The 25,645-nt window shown below is 37.7% G+C and overlaps 1 protein-coding gene across 1 annotated transcript; it reads left to right on the top strand.

Annotated features, from left to right (window-relative positions):
• The first annotated feature begins 1,274 nt into the window (after window positions 1-1,274).
• AGA (aspartylglucosaminidase) lies at window positions 1,275-15,387 on the top strand. Its single transcript, XM_015625635.2, has 9 exons — window positions 1,275-1,434; window positions 3,343-3,496; window positions 4,622-4,734; window positions 7,343-7,455; window positions 8,236-8,350; window positions 10,299-10,374; window positions 11,097-11,204; window positions 13,268-13,401; window positions 14,239-15,387. The coding sequence occupies exons 1-9, from the start codon at window positions 1,290-1,292 to the stop codon at window positions 14,337-14,339; spliced, it is 1,059 nt and encodes a 352-aa protein (XP_015481121.1). The 5' UTR covers window positions 1,275-1,289; the 3' UTR covers window positions 14,340-15,387.
• The last annotated feature ends 10,258 nt before the right edge of the window (window positions 15,388-25,645 follow it).

The raw sequence follows: 25,645 nt of genomic DNA, 5'->3' as shown, positions 1-25,645 counted from the left end.
TTTATATGCACATAGAAGCAAAAGTCATCTTTTTTCATGTTGCTCAGATACAATAGCTGGTTGATGATGAGCAGCTCCTTGAACCTAATCAACCCTGAACACAAGCAAGTGAATTGTGCTTACAGCAGGTAAGCCTTCAGACCAGGAAACTGTCAGAGTGCTATGGCAATGGGTCAAATGGCTTTAAACTATTGCTATCTGTTTATCATGAAAAGCTTGAATGGCCAGGGCAGAATTAAGAGATTACTTATTATACATTTTATGATTTCTGTAAAACAAGGCTTTCCACAAATTTTCTCATAAGCTATTTGGCCGTAATGGTCGCAAAACATGCTGTTCACAGAAACATCTCTGTGTCATAAGGCACTTTTGACAAAGACATCCATGTTAACAGATAGCACATGAAGATGTCGCAAGTGGATCTCCTGAGCTTAGGGGGAGATTGCTCCCACCTGCAGCCCAGCTCCTGCACTCCAGCAACACTGGCAATGTCATTGGCAGGTGGGGGCCCTGCACAAGCAGGCTGGCTCTAACACATACCCAGACTCAATAAAAAAGCTGCATCAAAAGCAGCATGGCCAGCAGATTGAGAGAGTTGATTCTGCCCCTCTAATTTGCTCTGGTGAGATCCAGCTCAAGTACTGCATCCAGCTCTCTGGGACCCCAACACAGGAAGGAGATTGCCCTGTTGGAGCAAAGCCACATCAGGTTGCTCAGAAGGATTGAACACCTCTCCTATGAGGAAAAGCTGAGATAATTGGACTATTTCTGTGTGGAAAAGGCAGGCCTTCAGGGTGACCTAACTGCTGCTTTCCAGTACCTGAAGGGAATTTACTGGAAAGATGAGGCAAGACTATTTAGAAGTGCACGTAGTGACAAGACAAAGGGAATGGGTTCAAATTGAAACCGAGTAGATTTAGATTACATATTAGAAAGGGTGGGGAGGGACTGGAACAGGCTGCTCAGAGAAGCTGTGCATGCCTCATTCCTGGAAGGTCAGTATCAGGTTAGGCTAGTCTCTGAACAATTTGTTCTACTGGAAGATGTCCTTGCCTACAGCACGTGGGTTGGAACCAGGTGATTCTTAAGGTCCCTTCTCACCCAAATCATTCTACGATTTTGTGAAATGCAAATTGTATTTGTGGGCGTGGGCCACAGCCTCAGCTGGGGCTTTACCTTTTCCTCGCCACGGCGCCGTTTCCGCCCGCGGGCAGCGCGCTCACGCCGGGCTGGGCCGGGCTGTGCGCCTGCGCCGCCTGGCTGGAGGCGGCTGAGGGGACCGGGCGGCGATGGCGGCGGGACGCGGCGGGGGCTGGCGGGGGATGGCGGTGGCGCTCTTGTTGCTCGCTGTGCTGACGCCGGCGGGCGCCGCCTCAGCTGCCGCTCTGCCTGTAGTCATCAACACCTGGGCGTTCAGGACGGCCGCAGAGACAGGTGTCCTGGCGGGGGCCCGGGCTGGAGCGGGGCGGGTGGGCCGGTGCTGTGCCGCGCTGCTTGGTTCCTTTCGGGAGCGCTCTCCTGCTGAGGGGCCGCCAGGCAGACCTGGGTGTTGGTGCTGCTTAAGGAAAAATGAGTCTCTGGGGCGTGACTGGCTGGTGTGTGGCCAGAAGGAGCGGGCTGTGAGCCGGCTGCCAAGCGGCGCTGGGTGCGGAGGGCCCGGGCTCTGCTCCCCGCGCTGCCCCGTCCGGCTCAGAGGCAGCCCCGCTGCCGGCGGGGAGGTGGCGGGAGGTGCCTTGGAAAGAGTTACCCTTCTCAGGGGAAGGACCAAGTCCCGGAGCTTGCCCTTCCTTCACTCTGCTGCCGGGAGCCTGCAAGCAAATGGTTTCACTATTCACTTTGGGAAATAACGCTACAAAAACCCACCAAAACTAAGGAGCGGAATTAGGAACTGCGGAAAAGCTAGATCAAAGACATACTTTTGCTAATAATGTGGTTTTCACTCTTGTGCAGTGTTTTTTAATGGTGATTTATGGGGTTCTTTGGGATTCCATCTTGTCCCCTAAAGAATTAGGTAGTTACATTATTTCTTTGAAGCTCTGTTGTTTTGTGGTGTGTTACTGACAGTAAAAGCGGGCTTTCCTATGGCAACATACGTTAGCTGTGAACACTAATTTTAAAAGACTTTTATTACAGAAGAGTTGAAAATAACCCCATACTGTGGAATGCTTGCTTGTGAAATAAGTTACAAATAAAGTCAGAAGTGAAATACTCAGGAAAATTGCAAGGCCTTTTCTTTGCAGCTACTGAAAGCCTGTGCCAAGCCTACTCACAGCAGTAAAGGTAATACGAGTCAGAGAATACGCCTCACACTGAAGTTTGTAGTAGAGGCAAGCATATGTGGAGGTGGATGCATGGTATTAAGTCTTTTTCCCTGGTGCAGGCAACTTCATGTAGTTGGCATGCAGCATCTGTGATCACGAGCCTTCTTGAGATGGTTTACTTCAGCTAAAAGAGCTGGCCTGTGTGCATGTGCTGCCTCCCCTGTGCTGGGTCTGTCAGGTGATGGAGCACCAGAGCCGGCACAAATAGGAGTAAGCAGGACTGTGATTATCAGTGACAGCAAGCTCAAGCACCTTAAATATCTTGCCTGAGGTCCATCCTTATGAAATCTTGTATGTGCAATGCCTTCAGGCTCAGTGTACTCAAGTCATGTCATCTGACACATCTGTAATGTCTTAAAAAGCTGCACCATGATCTAGATCCTGAAGAACAAAAGACCAAGGGTTGAACAGGAGAACATGGAGACTTAATTTCTTAAATGTAATTTTCACTTTGCTTTTGTACTTATGTAGTTAGTGATGTAGGTCTATAACTTTTTGTTCTGCAGTTGGAATATATTCTTAATATTATATACCTAATTATATAGAAAAAGATGTATTATATATATATTATATGGAATATATTCTTAATATTCTCATGTGAAGTTTTTGAGGGTGGCTCTTTTTTTGGCCTTTTTTTCTTTTTTTGAGTCAAAAATATTTTTTTTCCTTCTTCATTCTCCCAGAAGGCTTTAAACAACCAGTAATAAAGTAATGATTGGTTCTGGGCAGAGAAGGGTATTTGATATGGAGAGCTTGTGGTAATTGTTAATAAATAATACCTCAGTCAGAAGGAAAGCTCTGTTTCTCTTTAAGAAACATTAATCAGATATGCAAGAAAAAGAATATTTAGAAAAGTGATACTTTATGTTCTTTTGGTTCTATTTATATTTTCACTTTATAATTTACAGTTTACTGTTTTTTATCCACTTATGTAGTGCACCACACCTGAGTCATGCCCATCTTTAAGCAGCAGTGAAAAGTGTTTTCCCTGGTGACATTTAATTATTTGTGTTGATTACAGCTTGGAGAGTTTTAGAGTCCGGAGGCTCAGAGCTTGACGCGGTTGAGAGAGGCTGTGGTCAGTGTGAGATCGATCAGTGCGATGGGAGCGTGGGATATGGAGGAAGCCCAGATGAAAGTGGAGAAACAACTCTGGATGCAATGATTATGGATGGGTAAGGAAACTGTATGGAGAAAAGAATGATCCCTGCTGTTATAAATGACTCAGACCCCAAGTGGGAATGAGTTATAGAAGTTTTATAAAAGCAAAAGGGACAGCGCTGGGAGTGTGGCCAAATGCCTGAGGCTTGTCCACAAAATGGCAGCTCTGCCTTTTATACCCCTGGTGTTGCATCAGTTTGATGCATATTTATTTTGATTTTACATAGTCTCTGTCCATGTCACTGTCCTTGGCGCTGATGCAGTTTCACTGTGGTCCTCAGGGCTATCATTGGATGAAGTTATGCTCCTTTTAAGGTCCTGTCTCAAAGGTTTGGCCAGCAACAGCCGTTCAGTGTAAACTCACAAGTTCCCACTGCAGCACACAAAACAATCCTCCTGAAAACCAACCTCAAAACTAGGCCACTGCTACTACATCAACCACTCCACAATGTGTATCACTCTCTCAATATTGACGACATAATATTTAATCAACAGTATAATTAATGATATAATATCAATTCATATAGTACCAGCGAAAGCCAGCTTCCATTAACTTGTTTCTCACACCATTTTTGACACACTTGAGGGTTGTTAAAGGATCTTGTTGTTTCAGGGCTGACTATGGGACAAGCTAACTTGGAACAAGGAAAAATAACATACATTGTTGGAAGAGTAGGAAATGACTCTGCACTTTTAATGTATTAATCCACTTGTAGGTATAACAGTTGAAACAGATGGTTTGTAGCTTTGTTAGCTTTCCCTTTACGTTCAGTCCATAAATATTTCACTTTCAGAAAAATTGTCTTCAATAATTTATTTGCTATTTAAAGCTGTCCTGATTAAAAAGTAATTGCAAGTTCATGTTATGAGCTTATGTAACAAAATAGTTACTCTACTGAAAATATCACTGTGAATGGAAGTATTGTTTCTTGGGCAACATATCCATGCCTGTGAAAGGAAGCTATATGTAGGAAGTCTTTCCCTACTAGTATGCTGATGTCTATCTGTGCCATAGAACAATTAAAGCATTATGTTAAAGGAGCAAGCTTTTTGATTTAGATGAGAACAGATTTTGTCTAGTAAAAAATGTGCAATTATTGTTTTAGTTTTAATAAGTTTTAAATATTCCTTGTTTCCAGCAACACTATGGAAGTTGGGGCTGTTGCGGATCTCAGGCGTGTGAAAAATGCAATTGGTGTAGCACGAAAGGTCATTGAATACACTAAGCATACATTACTAGTGGGAGAGTCAGGTAATTATTCCTTTAACTATTTCCAAGTCAAATCCTCGTTTTAAAACACTTCCTAATAAAATTGCCATCTTGGTAATATAGTTTTCATCTTGGTAATATTAGTGGAAGAATTCCTTGACAATCAAATCAAACTACTCAAAATAGTTCAAAAGTGTTCATTGTTTCATTCTGTGTCTATGAAATAGGTTTATTTTTAGAAGGAAAAAAATAGTTTTATATTTTTTTCCATCAGCTTAACTGCAAATGCTGACTTGTAATCCCAAGGCTTTGCTAATATCACTGATATTCAAGTTACCAAAGATGATTTATTAAAAGACACTATAGAAACTGTTAGATGTAAATGTTGCATTTAAAATGATGAAGTAACTTTTTCCAAGGAATGGCATGATAGGCGTTAGAGTTAAATTCTAATATTTTGGTATATATTGAGTCTGATTAATGTATTTCATAGTCTAAAAGTATTAGTGAGAACTTAAATGTAAAAAAGCTCATTAGAGGCTGTACTCCCAGACACAACAAAAGAGCAATAACAAATTGGAGGCTTGGTTTAGCTTTTTAAATGCAGGCTGCTGTTGGTAGAATAGTACCAGTTTCAAAAAGAGATGTTCATTCCCCAGAGGTATGTGAGTAGTGTGCAAGTTTCTTGGCTTTTAAGAACCCTGCTCCGAGCCTGTACCTGCTCAGAAAGAAATGGAGATAAGTGTGGAAAATGACATTTTGAGCATTAATGGTGATCCAAGTGCTTTGAAATTGATGAGACGATAAAATATTCTTGAAGGAATTAGCATGTACCAAAGTAAGTGCAGGAGCAATTTTTTGATGGAGTAAAATGGAACAATTTTGAGAGGTGAGGATACAATTTGACTGAAGGTCTGAACAGAGAAACCTGTAGATTCTATTTAATGTAAGGCAATTGACCATGATTATGAGTGGCTTTTTTGAGAGAGATTTCACATGTAGTGCAGAAAAATTAATTGGTCAGGAGTTTAGTAGTGGAAGGAGAAATACTTCTAATACTCATTTGCCCCTCATTGCTAGTTATCATAGTATTTTTAAATTCTAATCAGGAGAATGAGCAGAAAGGATAAGGAAGATGAAACAGAAGGAATAAAGTGCTGATTTAAGTATCATTAAGTGGTATCTTCTGTGAAGATAGCTCTTTGCCTAATGGGGGTATATGGACAAGTTTGTTATGCTGAGTTCTTACTGTCAGTGATAGCTTGCTCAGAAGAAAATGTCTACCAGTAGTGGCAAAAGAAAGATATGAAAGCTAAATTTTTAGCTGAGTAAAAACTGGAGGTGATGTTTAATGTTAATGAATTAATGAAAGCACTGGAGAAATTGAGAAAGACTATTTCTTTTGAAGAAATGTATTTTTTGTGGAAATTGGAACTTGGATAAGAGAAACTGATTGTCTTCACCGGGTGAAGATGAATAAAAAGAAAATCCATTTGAACATTCAAACTGGCATGTGAGAGAACAAATAGTTTATTTTCTAAGTAGAAATACTTACATTACAGAAAAAAATAGAACGGTAAAATCTTTTGTATAAACGTATGTAATCTCTGCAGGCATTTTTTTGTTCAAGATGCCAAATTAGGAACTATGCTTCCTGGAATAGAAACAATGTTTAAAAAATTGTGAAAGAATTGCTGACAAACACGCACAAGCACAATTTTATCTTACCAAAAAAACAAAAGTAAAACAAAACAAAAACCAAAAAACCCAAATTCTTCCTGTTTGTTCTGTAAGTAAGAAAATATATATTTCATTTAAGCTGTCAGTTTTGTTTTCCTATGATACCTTACTTGTTTCAGTTTTTAAGAAAAACATAGAAAAGCAGTCCAGAAATAATTGAAGGTTTCTCTTAATTTTTGGACTGGATAAGTTTGTTCAGCTGTGTACTGTGTATTATAATGACATTATTATCAAGGATTGATAACATAAATTCAAGCCTCTGAACCTAGCAACGGTATCTGTTACTGGGAAATATCAAAGGTATCTACAGCTGAAAGATGAAAGAACAGTTGATCTTTTTTCTTTTCCCTTTGCCTAATGATAAGTCATTCTTAGAAGTGTAGCATTATTTCATTGCTTGTGTTGGTATTTCTTTTGCTATATAAATACTATATTTATTTTCAAAACAAGGAAGCTGTCACTTTTAAAGCTGCAAGGAAGAAGTGCAATATGATGTAAGCTGGTGGATTGCTTTCTTTAAGTATCAGAGTTTTAATTGCGGATGTGCTGTTATTTATGATAAAAATTTGCTTTTTAAGGAAAATATATTTGTATGACTTACTTATCTCTGTGACCCTCACAGCCTAGTCTGTTTTTTCTCCACACTCTTAGTTGTGTCCCGTTGATTAACAGAGTTGCATTTGTTTCTCTTTCAATGGGAAAACTTTTGTTACTACCTGTGAATCTAGAGTTGGCTCCTGCAGTTTTACATCACTTTAATGGCTGATACTGTTCCCTGAAGATGGATTCTCATCTCCAAAAAGGATTTAGAATTTGTTGACTTCTAAAAAAAAAACCATAACATGAATGGATTATCATAAAACTGTGAATAAATCAATGTTTCTTTTTTATTTTGTTCTTGCTTTTCAAGCCTCCCTGTTTGCTGTAAGAATGGGGTTCCCATATGAAGATTTAACTACCCAGAAATCTCTTTCGCTGTTTTCAGAGTGGCTTAATCGAAGCTGTCAGCCAAACTACTGGAAGGTACAGTGCAATGATGGCAGTGAAGGGGGGATTTAGAAAGTCAGTAGTGCAGCATTGCTCCTTCCTTTTAGCTTATATTGAAGTTGCACTTTACATGTGAAGAAAAATAAATTTTGCTTATTAGACAGAAAAAACGTGATGTTACTAAGCACTTGTTAGACTTGGAAGTGTATGTGTCTAGTTATTATTTCTTAGATCCTGCTGCTTTTGACCTTGCTGCAGTTGTGTTTTGGTGTGAGAGTTTTATTTTAGTTTTTAACTGGAACAGACTTAGCAAAATAAACAAAGAAGTGCATGTATAAATTTCTGAAAGAAAATCTTACAGTAATAATTAAGATCTTTAAATAGTTGAGAGGCTTTATGGAGACCTATGAATACATCAGGTTAGTGCAGATGTCCATTAAATTTGCCTGTTGTGGTGAGCTTGGCTTGTTTAAATGGGGATTTTTTTTTTACTTTGGGTGTTACAGTTTTTTACATTTGTACACTGGTTCGGGGTTTTTTTTGACCAGTCAGTTGAGCAAAGGAGAGTCTTTAATTTGAACAATTTCTCCAGGAAATCCTTTTTACTTTAGAATACCAGAAACCAGTCTTTATTCATTAAACAAAACAATCTGTGGGATCTTAGTATAACTCTGTGGTTTAAGTGCATCTATTGAGTACATCTATTAAGGATATCAATTTCCTTTATAGTAGATTATAGGTATTGATTGGAGTATTTTTTACTATATCTGTATTGAATATGTTATATTATTCATGCAAATAACAAACTAATTACAGAATGTGGTGCCAGACTCTTCAAAGTCCTGTGGACCCTATAAACGACGTGAAAAAATAACTTATAAAGAAGAACAGACCAGCTCACAAAGAAGTGTTCAGAACCATGATACTATTGGTAAGAACTTTTGGTAACTATGATGGTGATCTTTTTTTTTCTCATTCCTCTAATGATTAAGTCATATTTGTTTAAGTATTTAAGAAAAGTATTAAGTATTAAGGAAAGTATTTCATATAGGAATTGTTTCCTGTTTATAGTGGTTTCAAGATTCTGTTACTTACATATTAGGATGGAGTGCCTAAAAGTAGGATTTGTTTTGGTTTTTTTTCCAGTTCACTGGTTGCACAGACATTTGCTTCATTTTTGCCATTAGCTCTTTATCATTGCTGCTTTTCCCACGGATACTTTGGCATAATTGCTTGGCCAGCTGTGGATGCTTAGAAAACTGACTAAGTTAAAAATAATTATGCTTATCTTGATTATGGTGTGCTGTCAGACCAACTTAAAAGGCCTTGCAGTGGTAGAGGAAATGAGTATACCAGTAGTCCTGTTGCCAACTAAAAGCAGTGTGTGTCATACTCCTTGATCTTGTAAAATAAAGTTTGCTTTCATTTTTTCTTCTGTCTTTTTTCTAAATCAGTGAATTTCTACAGAAACTAACATTAAAACAAGTTAGTAGTAGTAGTAGTAGTCCCAGAAACTTCTAAGAGTTTTCTGATGGAGGACTGTTAATTGCTAAGCCTATAGGTAGATTAATGAGCAGATCAGACAAAGGACTAGGGCAGTTACAGATTTATGTCTTTCATATCTTTGTAGTCTTGAAACCTGCACTTTTTGGTTTAGTTTGGATTTTTCTCAGTTTAGCAATCCAGAACTTTTTGTCTGATGGTCTTTACAATACCAAGAATTAAGCTGTTTCAAGTGTGAATCTTTCTTTGTTTCTGTTCATCTTACTAATAATCAATTCCTAGTCTACGGAAGTCAGGCAACCTATCAAATTCTCAAGTTGATAGCTAGCTTACTTGCTGGGGTAATTCGGTAAGTGGTGGAAAACAGAAATTGTGGAGTGTGAGGAGAGAGGAATCTGCTAAATACAGTTCAGGAATTGATCGATCATTAAGTAATCCTAAGCTGTTTTGTAGTAAATGATGGTATTTTGTATTACTATTTCAAGATTTCCCACCCCATTGTTTTACATATGAAATATCTCTGTGAGGAGCACATTTTGAGAGGAGTCTTCATTCAGTGTACATTTTGGACATTGGTAGAAGCTGGTGCACTTCCAATTTTTTTTGCAGAGGCCATTGGGTCTGTGCCTCTATGTTTTTAGCTCCTACTGGTCAGGAAAGAGAAGATACCGCTTAGAGACTTCAGAGAAACAGAATTCAGCTCATCAAATTTTGCTTCCTGGCTCTTTGTACTCGAGTTTTATGCTAGCAGTAATTAATGCCCTCTCCTGCTCTATGGAGTTAAAGTCTTGCTCTTTGGAGAAACAACTGATCCCAAATCTTTCCAAGTGACAATCTAAACTTCTTTAGTACGAGGCAGTGGCTTTCCTTCCAGCACAAAATTAGCAAGGGGTAGGCTCATCCATACATTTGGTTGTTCATTGTGTAATTCTAGTTACTTTGGTAGGCAATATGTCATCTTCTGCCAAATTTAAGCTCATGCTTCTGACTTGTTTAATTTCCTTCAAGTACCATTTGTAATTTCTGAACTTCATTGTTCTGATGGTATTGGTGCTCAATGTGGTGACACCAGGTACTTGTTCTCTACTGGTTAAAAAGGAGGCAGTGGCTGCATATGCAGCAGCAGCAATATATAGCTCTGAACAGTGTGGCATTCACTATTTCACATTTCTTTTTGAGCACTTGTAATAGATTGTAAAAATCTTCAAATCTCTTCTAAAAATAACTTGTTTTCCTAAAGAGTACAACTCTTGTATTTCAGGAGATCAGTAATTTGGGTAGTCTGGGCATTTTGGTTCTGTTTGATACGCGTAGTGCTAACTAAATAAATATGTTAGTAGTGTTTCTGAATGTTTTTTCCCTGTTGAAAATCTTAGGTATGGTTGTAATTGGGGTGAATGGAACTGTTGCTTCTGGGACATCTACTAATGGTGCAATCCACAAACTTCCAGGGTTAGTATGTCTGATTTTACAAAAAAGCCTTCATCCCCATCTTGTTTCCCATGTTAAACCTGTCATTGGGGATTAAAACGTTAACCTTTAGATCACAAAACGGCTTTTTTTTTTTTTTTGTGCACTTGCCATAAATCCTAATATTGAGAAACTGATTCAGTTGAAAGACTACATGTGTTTATTTGAGGGAATGCTTGTTTCTCAGCTTGCTTAATTTGCCATATAGAGACACAAACCACTGGCACAGTTGTGAGACAACTTGTAAGGCAAGGCACCAGAGACAAATAAGCATTTTGGAGAGGCGCACAGTCCCCTAAGAAATGTACATAAAATCAGAGCCTCAGGCTTGTGTTTTGTCTTGGAGATACTTTTTCTACACAGTTAGGATTATTGTCTGTCAACCAAGTCAGACAACTTCTGGATTTAGCAACAAGTTATTGAACATATTAACGTCCCCAGCTGCTTACTGTTGCCCACAGGCTAAAGCTCACTGGCTTAACTATAGTCAGTATAATAACAGACAGTTACACATTGGAGGTGGATTAAGCCTCAGGTCTGTCAGGTTATCACAGATCACTTTCACAGGTAGTTTAAGACAATACTTTTGACTGCAGTGGATTGACCTCTTTACCTGTTCTGTTTTCTTGTGGGTTTAATGCTAAGTCATCTGGAGGCAATAAGGCTAGCAAAGTTTGTGTTTTGTTTTCCACTGTTCACTGCAGACGTGTTGGAGATTCTCCGATAGCTGGAGCGGGATCCTACGCAGATAGTACAGCTGGAGGAGCTGCAGCCACTGGGGATGGTGACATCATGATGCGCTTCTTACCCAGGTTTGTCCTTAGGGCAGACTTTGCTAGATTTCTGCAGCAAAACGTGGACTCAGCAAATGAAGATACTGATTAAAAATATGGTCTGACTTAGTGGCTGCTGAAGTTGGGAGTAAAGGAAGGACTGAAAGGGGAAAGAACAGTAGCAGATCCAAGTTACCATTATGATCTGTCTTAAAAGAAGAGACTTAAATATCTTGATGACAGATTCCTTAATACTACCAAGCTGTGAGGAAACAGTCAGTGGGTAATATTTCCAACCCGTATGCTTTTTAGCAGAACTGATTAGCTTTCTTCTCCAAAGCAATTTGTTGTATGGGAAGGTATGATAAATTGTAGAAAGGATGAGGTGTGGGTCTCAGCTCACATAGGAGGTATCACTGCAGCAATCCTTTGTAATTGCATGTAATTGGAAACTGAAAGAGGTGTTTTAGTGTTGTCACCATGTTTGCATAAACTGTGTAAGATATGGCTCTCTTCATGAGCATCCTTGTGAGTCAGTCTCAGCAGGAATCAATTATGGAAGTCCATGCTGAACATAATGGGCAGTGATGCTTAAAGGATAATATAGAAGTGGCCTTTATATTACTCAGACACCTTTTCTGAAACTGGCAGCCAAGAAAGCCTGCTAGCTGATGCATATTTACAGATGTTGTCAGTGAATTTCAAACTGTTCTGAGTCAGTCTTTCAAATCCAAGGCAGTTGACAACTTCATAAATGATCTATCTTGCCATACAAAATACCAAGATGAGTAGTAAGTTGATCTCCATTATAAGGTTAGTCAGTAAAAGCTTAGATTGCAGTTAAGCAGCCTGAAGTGTTTGTCTATAATGCTTAAAATGTTTCATGTTGGCATCGGTGGGTTAACCGCCAGACTGGGTGATTCATTGCTGGTTCTTATAGATAAAGATTTTCACTAATTCCATAATAATTAGATATTCCCACATGAAAACAAAGACAAGAATTAACCTCTCAGAAGTGAAGGAAGTGTCAAATAAAGGGCAAAATTGCTAACATTTTCTGTATGCCTTCCTTGATACAGCAACTTCTTGTTGAGTTTTTGATTAGTGAAGAGACTTCTGTGAAATACAGCTTTATATTCAGATAGTTATCTTTATATAACTTGAACCTATTTGACTGTTAGAATAAATCAAAGATAATAGAGAGTCTCAAAATGCAAGTCACTCTTCTCTGTGGTACTTTGATAACATCTGTAATTAATGCAGTCTGTAGATGCCTTAGTGTAACGAGTTGGTCTTGGTATACGCATCTTTCATCAAAGCGATAAAATGTTTGCTTGTATGTCTTGAGTTATCATTTAATCTTCAGGTTCTGAAAGAAAATGGAAACATAAGTAATTTTTTATGTCAGGATATTTTGGAAATGCAGCTGGTTCATCTCAAGCAATTCCTTTCGATATAAAGGAAATTCATTTTGATTACTCATGGAATAAGGGGTTTTTTTTAATCACTTTGCAAAAATTTTGAAAGTGGCTCAAAGTCTTGATGAAAACATGATACCTTCATACTCTTAAAATAAATAAAATGTGTCAATTTTGATGTTTTCAGAAACTTAAATTTTTTCTGAAAGATTTTTTTAATGCTTACTGAACTCAGTAGTTTATCAGTAATGTAATATTGAGTTTTCCTCAAAAAGTTATCTTGTCATTAACCTTTATTAAAACTAGCAATTACTTCTAATGTCAAATTCAATCGTGTAATGAAAAACAGAAGCCACTAAGTCTTCTAAGCCACTGCTCCTTGCAGTTTTTTAACTGATCTTTTGCTTTGCCTCTACTACTGCAAACCATCAGAGTTCACTCTTGGCTTGGCCTGCCATAGACTGATACATGGTATAGATGTCATCTCGTAGAGTCCCTTTTAGTCTTGCTTTTAATTGCTTTTTATGTAAAAGTTGAGTTACAATTGCCAATATTAAGTTGGTCTAAAAATTATTTATCATGTGTTTCCATTATTCAAAGAAACCAAGGTATCTTCTGTAGTTGTTTAAATTATATAACCTGAGTATGGCTAATTTTCTGGGTATGGGGTTGGTTTTTTTTTAGTTATCAAGCTGTGGAATACATGAGGATGGGAACAGACCCAACAGTAGCCTGTCAGAAAGTTATTTCCAGAATCCAAAAGTACGCTCCAAAGTTCTTTGGTGCTATCGTTTGTGCCAATACAACTGGAAATTATGGTATGTATTTTCTTTTGCAGACAAAGTTGCTTGACCCTAACTAGGTCACAGATTTACAAAATGTATTTTTTGTAATGTAGATTTTAAAGAAGTCATGAATTAGTCTTTGAAGATTGCAGTGGTACTGTCCATTCACAGTATGGAGTGCTGGTTAGCAGGGCAGCTGTGTCCTAGTGCAGACTGGAGATAATTTAATTTTGCGTTTTGATGTCGTAGGCTTTCACAAAATTTTTTGAAGTCTTAGCAAAACCCAAAAATATTTACAACCTTCATTTGTTTTCCTGGACTGTATATGATTAATTTGAAGGTTTTTAAAACAGACTGCTTTGCCTTCCCTAGATATGGCATAAGGGAGGGAGAACATAAATGTTAAGCACAGCTTTAAAGTGATCTAAGAGCAGTCATTGTGCCAGGCATCTCATTAATGAACTCTTAGATCAGTAGGAAGTACAATTTGCTAATCAGTGTGGATTATTTTGTTAGACTGCCTTGCTTATTCTTTGTTCTCTTACTTCCTATAATTCTGTGTTTAAGAGATTAGTGTTGAAGGAACTCATTAAATTAATCAGGATTGAAAGAGAGAGAGATTTTCCTGACTTGTGTTACTGTTTTTAATTGTAGTATAAGGGCATTAATTGCACTACAGCAGTCAGTAGTACTATATTTTAACTTAAAAATTGAATACTTTCAAGATGTCTTGGGTTAAACAGATTGTAAAAGAATAATCATACCACTGTAGTAGAATTAGTAACTGGATCTTTAGATGATAAAATGCTGTGACAGAGACACTAATCCCACATGTAGCAAATTAGAAACTTCTTTTCTTTTTTTTCCTAGGTGCTGCATGTAATAAAATTCCAGGATTCACTCAGTTTCACTTCATGGTTTCGAGCCCTTTGCTAAGTCAACCAACTGAGCAAGTAGTAGACTGCATTTAATTTATTTTCTCCTATTAACATTTCAGCTTAGAAGAGGACACTGCCAAGTTCCACCAGTTATTACATCTCAAAATGGTTGTTTCTAGCATTTAATGGCTGTTATGGTCTGCTTGTTTTCCTAAGAACTGAGTAGCAAGAAGTGATGAATAATCATTCAACAGGCCCTTTGCTTTGACAATTAAAATATATTTGTCAGACATCTGGAATAACGGGCTGGAAGTGGAACTATGACTCTACGCATAAAATTTATGTTGAGAATATTTAATTATCTTTCTAAGATTTAGTCCAGTTTTTTTCTTTTGAAAAGAAAATTGCATGAAAATGCTGACATGCAAAGAGGCTTGAGGAATAGTGGAGACTATTTTAAAGCTTTAATGAAGAGGTAAGAAGTCCTTATGGACTATTCTACCTTGTTCCACAACAGCTGAGAATACATTTGAATAGAGAGTACATGCTAGCATCCCTGGTAGTACAAACCTTCAAGGAATTTTGGTTGACTGACTGGATATGGAGACAATTGGAAATCATCCTGTTTATTGTAGTGGAAGTTATGAACCATAATCCCAGTGATTTCCTTGTCAGTAATATGCTGTGCGCTCACCCCGTCCAACAGCACATTAACCTCTGCAAAGGAGCAGTTGAATGCCTAGAGTGTGACAGTTACCTACAGCTCTGGCTTTTGTCACTTTCTGTGTCTAGAAACACCAGGATTCATTTGTAATAGAACTTTAGCATCATGAGGATTATTCCACAGGTATTTGAAGATCTGTTTGATCATTCTCTTAAATTGGTGGCTTACTGATCATTTGATGGAATCTTTGCTAAACTTTAGCTAGGAAATGGCAAAAGGGGGGAGCGAATAAAAAGAGTGTGTCTTGTCACTTTAATTATTCTCTGTCTACTTAAATAAAATCATTGGGTAATAAAAGCACACCTTAATGTATTAGTAAAGTTGTTTAGATTCTTGTGTACTGTGCCTTAGATTGATTGCTGCTTTCTGTTTCAAATTGGTATCTTTAAAAGCTGGAAATAAAGCATTCAAACTAGACTGGCTCTCTTTAATGGTCTGCTATTGAGCTTCATTCACAAAGTGATTTACTGACTCCTGTCACTGGATCCTCAGAGCATGTTGTAGCAGTATTCACTGCAGGCCACAGAAAGCTTTTGTCAGAGAAACTCCTACTGAATATATCTGTAATAGCTTAAGATGTTTCCTACCTGTGCTACTTACAACCCTTCTGCCATGGCTGCTCTATCTTCAGATAATTTGGGCAGTCAAGTGCAAATAGATTAATAAAATCCTAGTGATTTCTACTTTGAAGATTGCATTGTGGCTTATGAATGTAAAAGGTTCAGTACTGGGAGCTGAGTGGTAATGTCTCAAATTGCTGCAGCTGAATCCTCCAGGATTCATTTCTGAAAGAGGGAACACCTTTGGGAACACCCAGAGCTTGCTTTCTAGAAGGCTTATGTCACTCTGTACTAGCTAGTCTATGCCAGTAAAGGTTATGAGTGCCCTATAACAGTGTACTTTGAAGTCACTGTTACAGTGCTAACTTTCTATGTAGTCAGGTGATCTGTGCTGGTCAACAGCAGCTGAACATGAGCCAGCTGTGCCCAGGTGGCCAAGAAGGCCAGCGGCATCCTGGCCTGTATCAGCAATAGTGTGGCCAGCAGGAGCAGGGCAGGGATTATCCCTCTGTACTCAGCACTGGTGAGGCCGCACTGAGTGCTGTGTCCAGTTCTGTGCCCCTCACAACACAGGGGACATTGAGGGGCTGGAGTGAGTCCAGAGAAAGGACAATGGAGGTGTTGAAGGGTTTAGAGAGTAAATCCTAGGAGCTGCTGAGGGAGTGGGGTTGTTTAGCCTGGAGAAAATGAGGCTCAGCTACAGCTGCCTGAGAGGAGGGTGTAGCCAGGTGGGAGGCAGCCTCTTTACCCAGACTGCCAGTGACAGGACAAGGGGAAGTGGTCTCAAGCTGTGCCGAGGGAAGTTCAGGTTGGGGATATCAGGAGGAGTTTCTTCACTGGAAGGGTAGTCAAGCATAGGAATGGGCTGCCCAGGGAGATGGCAGAGTCACTATCTCTGGAAGCGTTCCATAAAAGACTGGATATGGCACTTTGTGATATGGTTTTGTTGGCATGGTGGTCCTGGAGATCTTTTCCAACCTTACTGATTCTATTATTCTATGAAAATTACTTGTCTCCGTGAGACATAGGCACTAATACATGTGGTTTGATAATGTGGGTTGCTTTGTGATGTTGCATTAGTTATAAATAAAAGGGTTAGTTTGTGTAAATTATTTTGATATATCATTAATTTGACAATATATGAAATCATAATATTAAGAATGTACCATTCTGATATTATGGATGGAATTCAGAATTAGAAAAATAATGTGCTTGGTAAATATCTTAAATACTTCTTTAATGGTTTTTAATGGTGTTCTGTTATGCTTAGCAGACACACAAATACTTTTAGGAAAGATAAATATCAAGTACAGACTCTTGTCAAAAGTTAGCTAAAACTTTGACAGTTTCTTCTGGGATTGCAAAAAAGTATTTTACTGTTTTCTATTTCAGCTTTGACTATCCAACTTTTACAACAGAATATGAGGATTTGTGATTTAATGGTTCAATTGAATGCATCTGCCTATAAAGCTGTGGGGCTTTTTTAAGTTCATTAGCTTCTTTTTAGCCATTTTTTTTCTGTTTCTAAAGACAGAAAAAGAATCTTTGCTCAACAGTCTGACTAAAAGCGAACTGTGCTCTATTTTCGCATGTCATCAAATTGTTCCTTAATAAAGCAATCTGTGTGTACCCTGGCAATGTTTCCTATGCACTTGCTGAAGAAAGCTTCCCTGTCTTTTCACCATTTGTAGGTTACCACTGAAACACGATCTTTCAGTTGTAACTGCCTCAGTCAGGAATAATTTAGAGAATTCAAGACTGATTTTTAGAAGGAATGTACAATACTATATACACCAACGTGAATCTATCAGCATTTGTTGTTTGAGTTTAGTTTATTGTGTGACTATTGTAACCCATTAACAGTGCTGTTCATTCTTGTTTTGAAACATATGCAGGATTTCTGTGCTATTATCTATAGTCTGTATGCATGAAGAAACATCAGCTATATACTTAAATTTACTCCAGCTCTAATATACAGCAGGTATTTTATATATTAAGCACTGAAGTACAAGTGTTTTCATTGGAGGGTCTGTTCATTCCTCTGCATAAATGCCATTAAATTTACAGCAAAAACTGAAATGTTCATGAAGCAGAAATGACTGATTCTCAGGATTTTGTGACTAATATTGTTATTTAAGCTTTTGAGTCAGAAGCAAACATTTATGTTTGTGCATTTAACAACCTTAGCTGTGTTTTCATTTTCTTTTTTTCCCTAACAGTTGAAATCAGTGTAAGTAAATACAGCTGCTGGTGCAGTGCTGTCTTGGTGTGATTAGCTCCTACCTTTACAGTGACCTTTGCATACTTGCCAGGCAGACTCTAAAGTACATTTTGACCTGAATTCTCTTTGTTGCTAGGTTATGATTTTGATTGCTGGTGTTGGGTAATTATATAGAAAGCAGCGGACTTTGCCACTTGAATGTAGTTGGAATGTTGGGTTGCAGTTTATAGTTCTAGTTTCTAAACATTTGTCATTTAAATCTCTGAAAAAATAAGACATTCAATTTAGAAATTCAATGCAAATTAGAAATTCAGTTGAATTATTCAGTTCAATTCACTGGATTTCAGAGAAATCCCGTGGCCTTGTGTTTTTTTGAGTATTCTTATGGAAAGATGGGAAGACCCAAATTTGTTATTTTTCCAATACAAGTATAGAAAGATTGGTATAGACCTAACCCTCCCAAACAGGAAAAAGGCTTGTTCTCCTATAATCAGAAGAATCACAGTAGTATTTTTCCTGTTCTGTCATTAATGGTACTTTTTATTTTCTTCAAATCTGTAATCTGTCAGTTTATAAATGTTTTCTTTATATTACTTTTGCTTTCTTTGCTGTCAGCTTTTTTGACACATTCTGGCTATACCCATCTAGGTTCAGCTGTTGCTTAATTTTCTTCTTGAAGTGTACTTCATGCATGACATAGACTGTGTTGTAGTATAATTTTATCATGTAGTATTTGTCAGGGAGGATTTAGTTCTATATGATATGACCTTTTAAAGATGCCATAATTGCTGAAGCAGTAGATTACAATATTGCAGCACTACAGGTTTAGAATTATACTTAGCGAGATCATGAATGTGTATTGTTCATAAGTAGATGCTTGGTGGCATATGTGGTTATTTATTAAATACAGAGAGACAGGCTTTTTGAAAATAAAAACGGTTATGCTGCTAGCTTAATGCTGCTCCTGCATAGACATTGTTACAAGAAAAAATCCAAGACAAATTATCATGGATCATCTGTGAGATTTGTGGTTGGGTTGTCAGGCTAGTACATACAGAAGTACAAAGGAACTGAAACTTCACATAAATTAATGTTTTTATCAGCAGCATTTTTCCTGAGCATTGGGTTGCAATGTAGAACTGGCAGTTTCCTACTTTCCTTGTGTAATCATTTCTGTAGCTATGTGGGTTTTTTTTCTGAAGGATTTACAGTAATAGATGTAGGAAAATATTATAGTTTAAAAGGGTGGATGTAAAAGATATTATAAACAAGTTTAATTCAGATGCAATCAAGTGTGCTTTGCTAATCTGGCTGTTACTAAAGACTAATTTGTATGTTATAGAGTAGAAAATAAATTACATTGGAGTAGCTTCAGTGTTAATGAACTGTGGCTATTGACATTCCATCTGTACCCATTCTTAAAAATCTGCCAACATGAAAAGTCCTGTGATCTCACTTCTCAGCTAAAGTTATGACAGCTTCTGTTAGTGCTTAGTGAAAGTGCTAGCCCCAAAAACAGATCTTTAGGGGTAACATCACTTTGCTGCTTGAGCTTAAGGGTGTTACCAGCCTTTAACTGATTCCTGCAGTGCTACTTCTCCCTGCCTGCTGTGTCTCTTTGCTGGAGGTTACTGTTCCTGTACCAGGACTGGCAGACTGGTGCATGCTTCATTCCAGATCCAACAGTTTAGCCTCTCTGACCTCCTTCTGCACTTGGCACTGGGAAGAGCTGTTGCCTGCACCCCATTCCATGGGCTCTGCTATGGGGTTCATAACTTCCCACCTAAGAGCTGCAAGAAAAGGCTGCAGGGCTTGCTGAGGAAGCATGCATCAGGTATGTATATCATACCATCATCATTCCTGTAAGCATGTCAGCTCCAGGAATCATAGTTACAGCAGTGCTAACAATATCCACCAAAAGCAACTGTACTGGACAAGGAACAATTAAGTGTTAATAACAAATAACAATTAATAATGAAAAGCTGAATAGAAGGTTGTATTTTGTCTATCCAAAGGATGATTTCAGCTGAAGATAGAATCTTTTGCTCAAAAGGGGTGTTACTACCCACATCCTGAAGTATGTGTTCTCTCTTCAATTAAGCAGTTGGTTCTGGTAATTGTGGAGCTCCACAAAATGGATCAGCTTGCTGTCTAACTAAAAACAAGTAATTTTTTTCTTTTTCAAAATGTAAGCAAGCTGTTCTGTTTTACTTTAGGGCCACACAGTTGCTAATGCCAACAAAAGGTAGAATGCAGGGATACACAGTAGGGAACTGAGAAGCATGGAAAATTATCCAGCTGTGACAGCACATTCTTAGTTTGGCAAAAGAAGACTTCTAAATTTTCTTGCAGATTGAGGTAAGGTGCCTGTCTCTCTGCAGGTTTCATGATTCAACCCTCAGGCTAGAGGCCCATCTACAGTTTTTCCCCCAGTAAAATTCAGTAAAAGATATGAAAAACTGGGAATGGCATCCAGTTATTCTTTCATTTTTTTTATCAACAGGCTATTGTAATGTTTCCCTTATTCTCTCTTCTGTCATGTAAATACTTAATTTAGGTTTCCCATTTTCAGGATGGGAAAGTACAGAATCCCCATATAACTTTTGGATCACCTTCCCTTTGTTAAAATGTGAATTTGAATTTCTGCTGACTGAGGAGGCTTTACAACTTCAGAACAGCTGCTGCTACTACAGTGCTTTATGAAAATGTGAGCAGTATGAATTCAGTCTCCTTGACTGGCTATTTAATTGAAAGTCGCTGTGAGATGTGCTTTGTGTTAACACCGCTGTGTTTGGACAGACTATGAGATTGGATTCTTGGGGAGTTCTGTCAAAGGGATATCTGGTTACTGAATCACAAAGAGTTTTAGGGAAGAGACAATCACCAATATGCTCAGTGGAGCTAAGATAACATCTGCAGCCACACTCAAGAATAGAGCCATAACCCTGTAACTTAATTTGAAAAATCAAGACTCTTTCAGATTTGGGAATAGAAGCTTGATCTTGCATAAAGTTGTACTTTTATAACAATAATGTAGTGACTCACTATGAGAAATATAAGTGCTACTGTCAGATAAATATTCCAACTGTCATTTGTAATTATAATTTTTGCACTTTGGTCAGGCAGCTATTCATAACATCCCAATCAGTGTTGAATTTAACCATTATGCTTTGCTTTGTACCTATGTTTTTTCCAGATTTGGCATTTGGGAAGAGCTTCAAATGCATACTGGAAGTTGAGGCAACGTGGTCATCCAGTAGACTATCTCATGTAAGTACCTCAAGTATTTCTCACAGCAAATAACAAAAATCCCTGAACAATACAGTTGTAAAAGCTGAAGCCTTTAGTTTCACTATTTGTTTAGAGTGCTTCAAAAAAGAAAAGTTACCTTCTCTTGGGAGGTTCCAAAATAGACCTAGACACTGGAGTCCAACATTTTCAGCTTTATGAAGACCTCAGTACGTTGTAGCAGCTGCTGCTTTCTATCTTTGTAAGTATCCGACATCTGTATGTGATTTTGTTAGTGGGGCTGCATAAAACCAGTAGCTCTCACTGTTAGTAAGGTAACAGGCCCTCAAGCTCAACCCCAGGGCCTTGTTGGATGGACCTGCTGGCACACTGAATGCTGCTCAGCAGGCAGGGAGTTTGTGCATTTGTGGCTTGTTGCATTTCTTCTAATGACTGTGCTATTACGTGTGGAACATGAAAATCCATGTTCAAATAATAACCTGCCTAATTATCCTGTAATGCTGAGGTCAAAGAATGTTTTTCTCCTCATTTTCCTTTAATAAGTAGCAATTAATTTATACTAGGTGGAACAGTTTCAGTAAGAAACAATGAGATGACGAGCAAGGTAGCACGTGAAGACATGCTTCTTTAGGAAGATGGAAGATTCCACAAGGATACACATCGTGAACCATGTCTCTTTCTGTCAGTGCTGGTTAGGTAATGTGTGAAACACAGGTAATCAAGGCAACCACCAAGCCACAGCTAAAATGCAGAGTAGATTTATTTCATTACCTTGTTCACAACACAGGGCAGCAGAGACACTCAGGGACACAGGCTCCTTGGGTTTAGCTCATCCTAGTGGCCACCAGGAGGGTCTCTGCCTGCCTCACTACCACAAAAGGCTTTGTGCATCTCTGTGAGAGTGTTATGTTTACAAGAATTCCACTTAAAACAGGCAGAGGATAAACCACACTAGACATAAAAAATGGACATATTTGTTCCCCACACTGACATTTTCAGCAATCCCAGCTGCAAGGTCACTGTGAGCACAACTATTCCCTCCTCCTCACCAGATCTTCTGGTTTTAACCCTTTAAGCATTCCTTGAATACCAGCAGAGCTCAGAAAACAGACCAAGTTCCTGAGTGGTTCACTAGTAAGACATTAAGGTAACTTTCTGGTAGAATTATGACAGCAAGAATTTGTTGTCAGTGTGGTTCTTTAACCTCCCATTTATGACATTTTCATTTTAACAAGTGTCTGTTCCCAATAGTGTTATGACTTAATAGTGAATGGCTAGCAGCATACATATGTCATGCTTCAGAATTACAAGATAGGCGTTCTTTTCTCATAGAATGAGTAAATTTTATTCTCAAACCGAATATGTGAGACTATCAGCCTAGGCAAAACCCTTTTCTTTATGCAGTCACAGTGTCAGGTCTGCCATCCCATGTGTGGAATTTACAGTTAACAAATTTCAATATTTGTAATGATGTTCTGGCAGTGTTAGCAGCCTGTCCACAGGAGAACAATTTAGCAGATATCATTGTAATCTTAGTAATTAATTAATGATCAGTAAATCTTTCTTACATCCAAGAATGTTTACTTTAGCCTTACTTAACAGGGTTATGGAAACATGTGTTTGGAAATGATGCTTCAGGGTGAGCTATCTGGTAAAGCAGTGTTACAGCCTGAAGAGAAAAGTGCACACTGATTGAGGTGAGAAATTGTGACTGCCATCTGTCTTGATCATATGGCCAAGCAAATGAAATTTATGTTTCAGGATATTTTATATCTGAAGAAACTTCATTCATTCATTCATTCATTCATTCATTCATTCATTCATTCATTCATTCATTCATTTTTATTGCAGAGAATAAGTGGGAGTTGTTTTATTTTCTTCTGAAATCTGAGTACATATTTTCCTGTGTCTTGACTGCCTCAAACTCACACCTTTATGAAGTCTTCCAAAACTTCTGGAAAAATTATAGTTCTAGCCAACCCAAACAAATTTCTGGACTTGCTTTTGAACCAGAGAAGAGAGTTGGGGTCATCTGGCAGGCCTGCAAAGAAATTATAGAATAAATTACTCTTACTATAATTTATGAATCATGGTGGCAAAATTATATATGAATGGACATTAAGAACAATTGAAGGTCATTTCTTTTGACCTTACTGTTTGTTTGCAATGCTTTTATTATTTGCAATATCTAGGAAACAATATTTTCAGTGGATATGTACAGTACTCTCTAACTTAGCAGCTTTCAGAAAGCAAGGTAATTTCAGATACCCTTGATACTAAATACATAGTTTCAGTTGTGTATACTTCATTTTCAAAGTTGACGTGCTTTCTTAGCACTGAGTATGGCTGGTTCTTCACTCATCGTGAATAGATGCAGCCTGCTGCCAGTTGGTGGCCAGGACTGAGCCTGCAGTTCTGCCACTAAAGGAGTGGAATCCAAGAGCTGCAGATTTTGTGTGTCCCAAGTCACTCTCGTTCCTAGGAAACAATCACAACGTCAGTTACAAGGGTTTTTTTCCTGTTATTTTTTCAATCAAGCAGCCCAAACAAGCTCTAAATATAGCGTGAATATAATCACCTAAACTGTCATTAAAAGACTCGTCTCAATCAGCAGAACCTGCTGACTGATTGTCACCTGAAACCTTGCAATTAACACAATGACTAGTATTTTTGACAAAATAGAAGACTGTAACTTGATTAATAGTGCTATCTCAGGAACGTTTTTTTCCAATATTTATTACCATTAAAGCTGTCAGTCCTGCATACCGTATCAATAACAAATACAGCTAAATGGATGTATGAAAACTGGGCTTTATCTGGCTTCTAGAAATTTTAGGAACAAAGTTCAAGTGCTTGAATTTTTTCATGTGCTTCATGTGTTGGTATAACAAATTAAATGAAGTTAATCCACCATGTGCGAAGAATAAGGCTTTAAACTGAAATTGAAAGTAATGTGTTCTAGGTAGCACCCAAATGTAGCTTGTGTAAAACAATGAGGAGGAAACAAAAGTTTTTTGAATTGCAACTGATAATCATTATCAGGGACTGAGTTCAGTAACACCTAATGTATTACATTCAAACTATCATCACCTGAGATCTGCAAAATAAGGTTTTAGATTAGTAATAATGACTTTTTTTTTTAACTGGGGAGTGAGGGGAACCTCCTTATATGAATTTTCCCCTGCAAAAGGAAAACATATTTTCTGGTGTGTTTATGCGATGGTGGTTTTTTTGACTTTTCATTCCTTTTCAGTGGTTCTATGTTTTACAAAGATATAAAAGTTTCAAAGGTAACTTTCTGAAACCTTCAGTCCTTATTGTGGATTTCTTGTGTAACATTGTTGCTACCTTTAGCATCTGACACTGGTTTAAATTACTTGAAGTTATCCTGAGTAATTTATGGGAAAAGAATGGGTATGATAATATATTTGTTCTGGTCTACTTGAAGTCAGTTCATGTTTTTAAGAAATGCATTTGCTGAAAGCGTGCATCTATAGAAGGGTTTTTATCTTGTATTGTAAAGCCTTGTCCCATTAGATGACTTTAGGCTGATGAAAAATAAGTATATGCTGTTTTTCTAGTGAAGTGTAGCTTGAGACATGGCATGGATTTCTAGGTGAAACTGTATGGCATTGAAATACTCGTGATGATTGAACCTTGGAAAGAAGCTGAGAAGTGACAAAAACAGTGCAACTAACATGAGCTGCCAGAGAAGCAAAGGATATATATTCTGCATGTACAGTAAGGTAAAGAGAAAAGCAAGTGCATTGTTTTTCTAATTTCTTCTCCATACAAATGATTTTAAGCTTGTTTTTGCATTCTAGTGTCAAGTACGTTTTTTACTTTTATCCTCTACAAGGCCAAGTATTGACTTAAGTGTTATTTCTCAGCTGTAATCAAAGCAAGTTACACTGTTATATTTAAGACCACTTCATGCAAAAATACCACCCTTAAGAAATTTCCCAACAGCCTGCCATCTTTGCCTTGAGTGGAACTTCAATTAAATGTATTTTTCACTTTCATAGGCTCAGCAGTATTAAAAATGTAGTCTACATATAAAATTTAAATTTCAATTTTAGCTTTTTTATATATATATATCTTGTAACTTGAGTGTTTTTCTAAAGACATTTCAAAATTTTCATTTTTATGTTTAAGAGCATCCTGAAGTTCTAGAACATATTTAATAAATTAATGAGTGTTTGGATTTTGTTTCTTTTTTATTAAAACCTCTGGGATTTTGCCGGTATAAAATTATTTATAGTTTGAGAAATGTAGTCCGAATTATTTTTTATGAGAGGTTATGCATTATTTTTTTCTCTGCATGTTCTTAATGGATATTGCCATAGGTTTAAAATAATGTTAGCCTAAGCCAATATTGTGCTTTTCCATTCAACTGGCTGGAGCGAAAGCACCATGCAAATGCTACTTCACTGGGGGCAGGTAACAAAGCTGGTAATCTCTGTGTTGTGCTGCATTGTTTTTTGAATAAAGCTTAAAATGTGTTCCCAGTTTTCTCCATTTCAGGTAGTCTTTTCCATACTACAGTATCCTAGTCTCTAATAAATTATGAAAGATTTTTTGCACATCAAATGATTACTGTCACTGTTGTCATGAGTACTGCGATAGAATAAAAATGTTATGTTTA

Source organism: Parus major, chromosome 4 (genome assembly GCF_001522545.3).
Source record: "Parus major isolate Abel chromosome 4, Parus_major1.1, whole genome shotgun sequence".
Classification (NCBI taxonomy): domain Eukaryota; kingdom Metazoa; phylum Chordata; class Aves; order Passeriformes; family Paridae; genus Parus; species Parus major.
This window is presented reverse-complemented; position numbering and strand designations above follow the sequence as displayed.

Bases quoted from the DNA above. Each gene is read 5' to 3' on its own strand.
- AGA (XM_015625635.2), top strand. From the start codon at position 1,290: ATGGCGGCGGGACGCGGCGGGGGCTGGCGGGGGATGGCGGTGGCGCTC. The intron at 8,351-10,298 runs GTAAGAACTTTT...TGAAAATCTTAG, and splicing joins TCAGAACCATGATACTATTG to GTATGGTTGTAATTGGGGTG. The intron at 11,205-13,267 runs GTTTGTCCTTAG...GTTTTTTTTTAG, and splicing joins ATGATGCGCTTCTTACCCAG to TTATCAAGCTGTGGAATACA.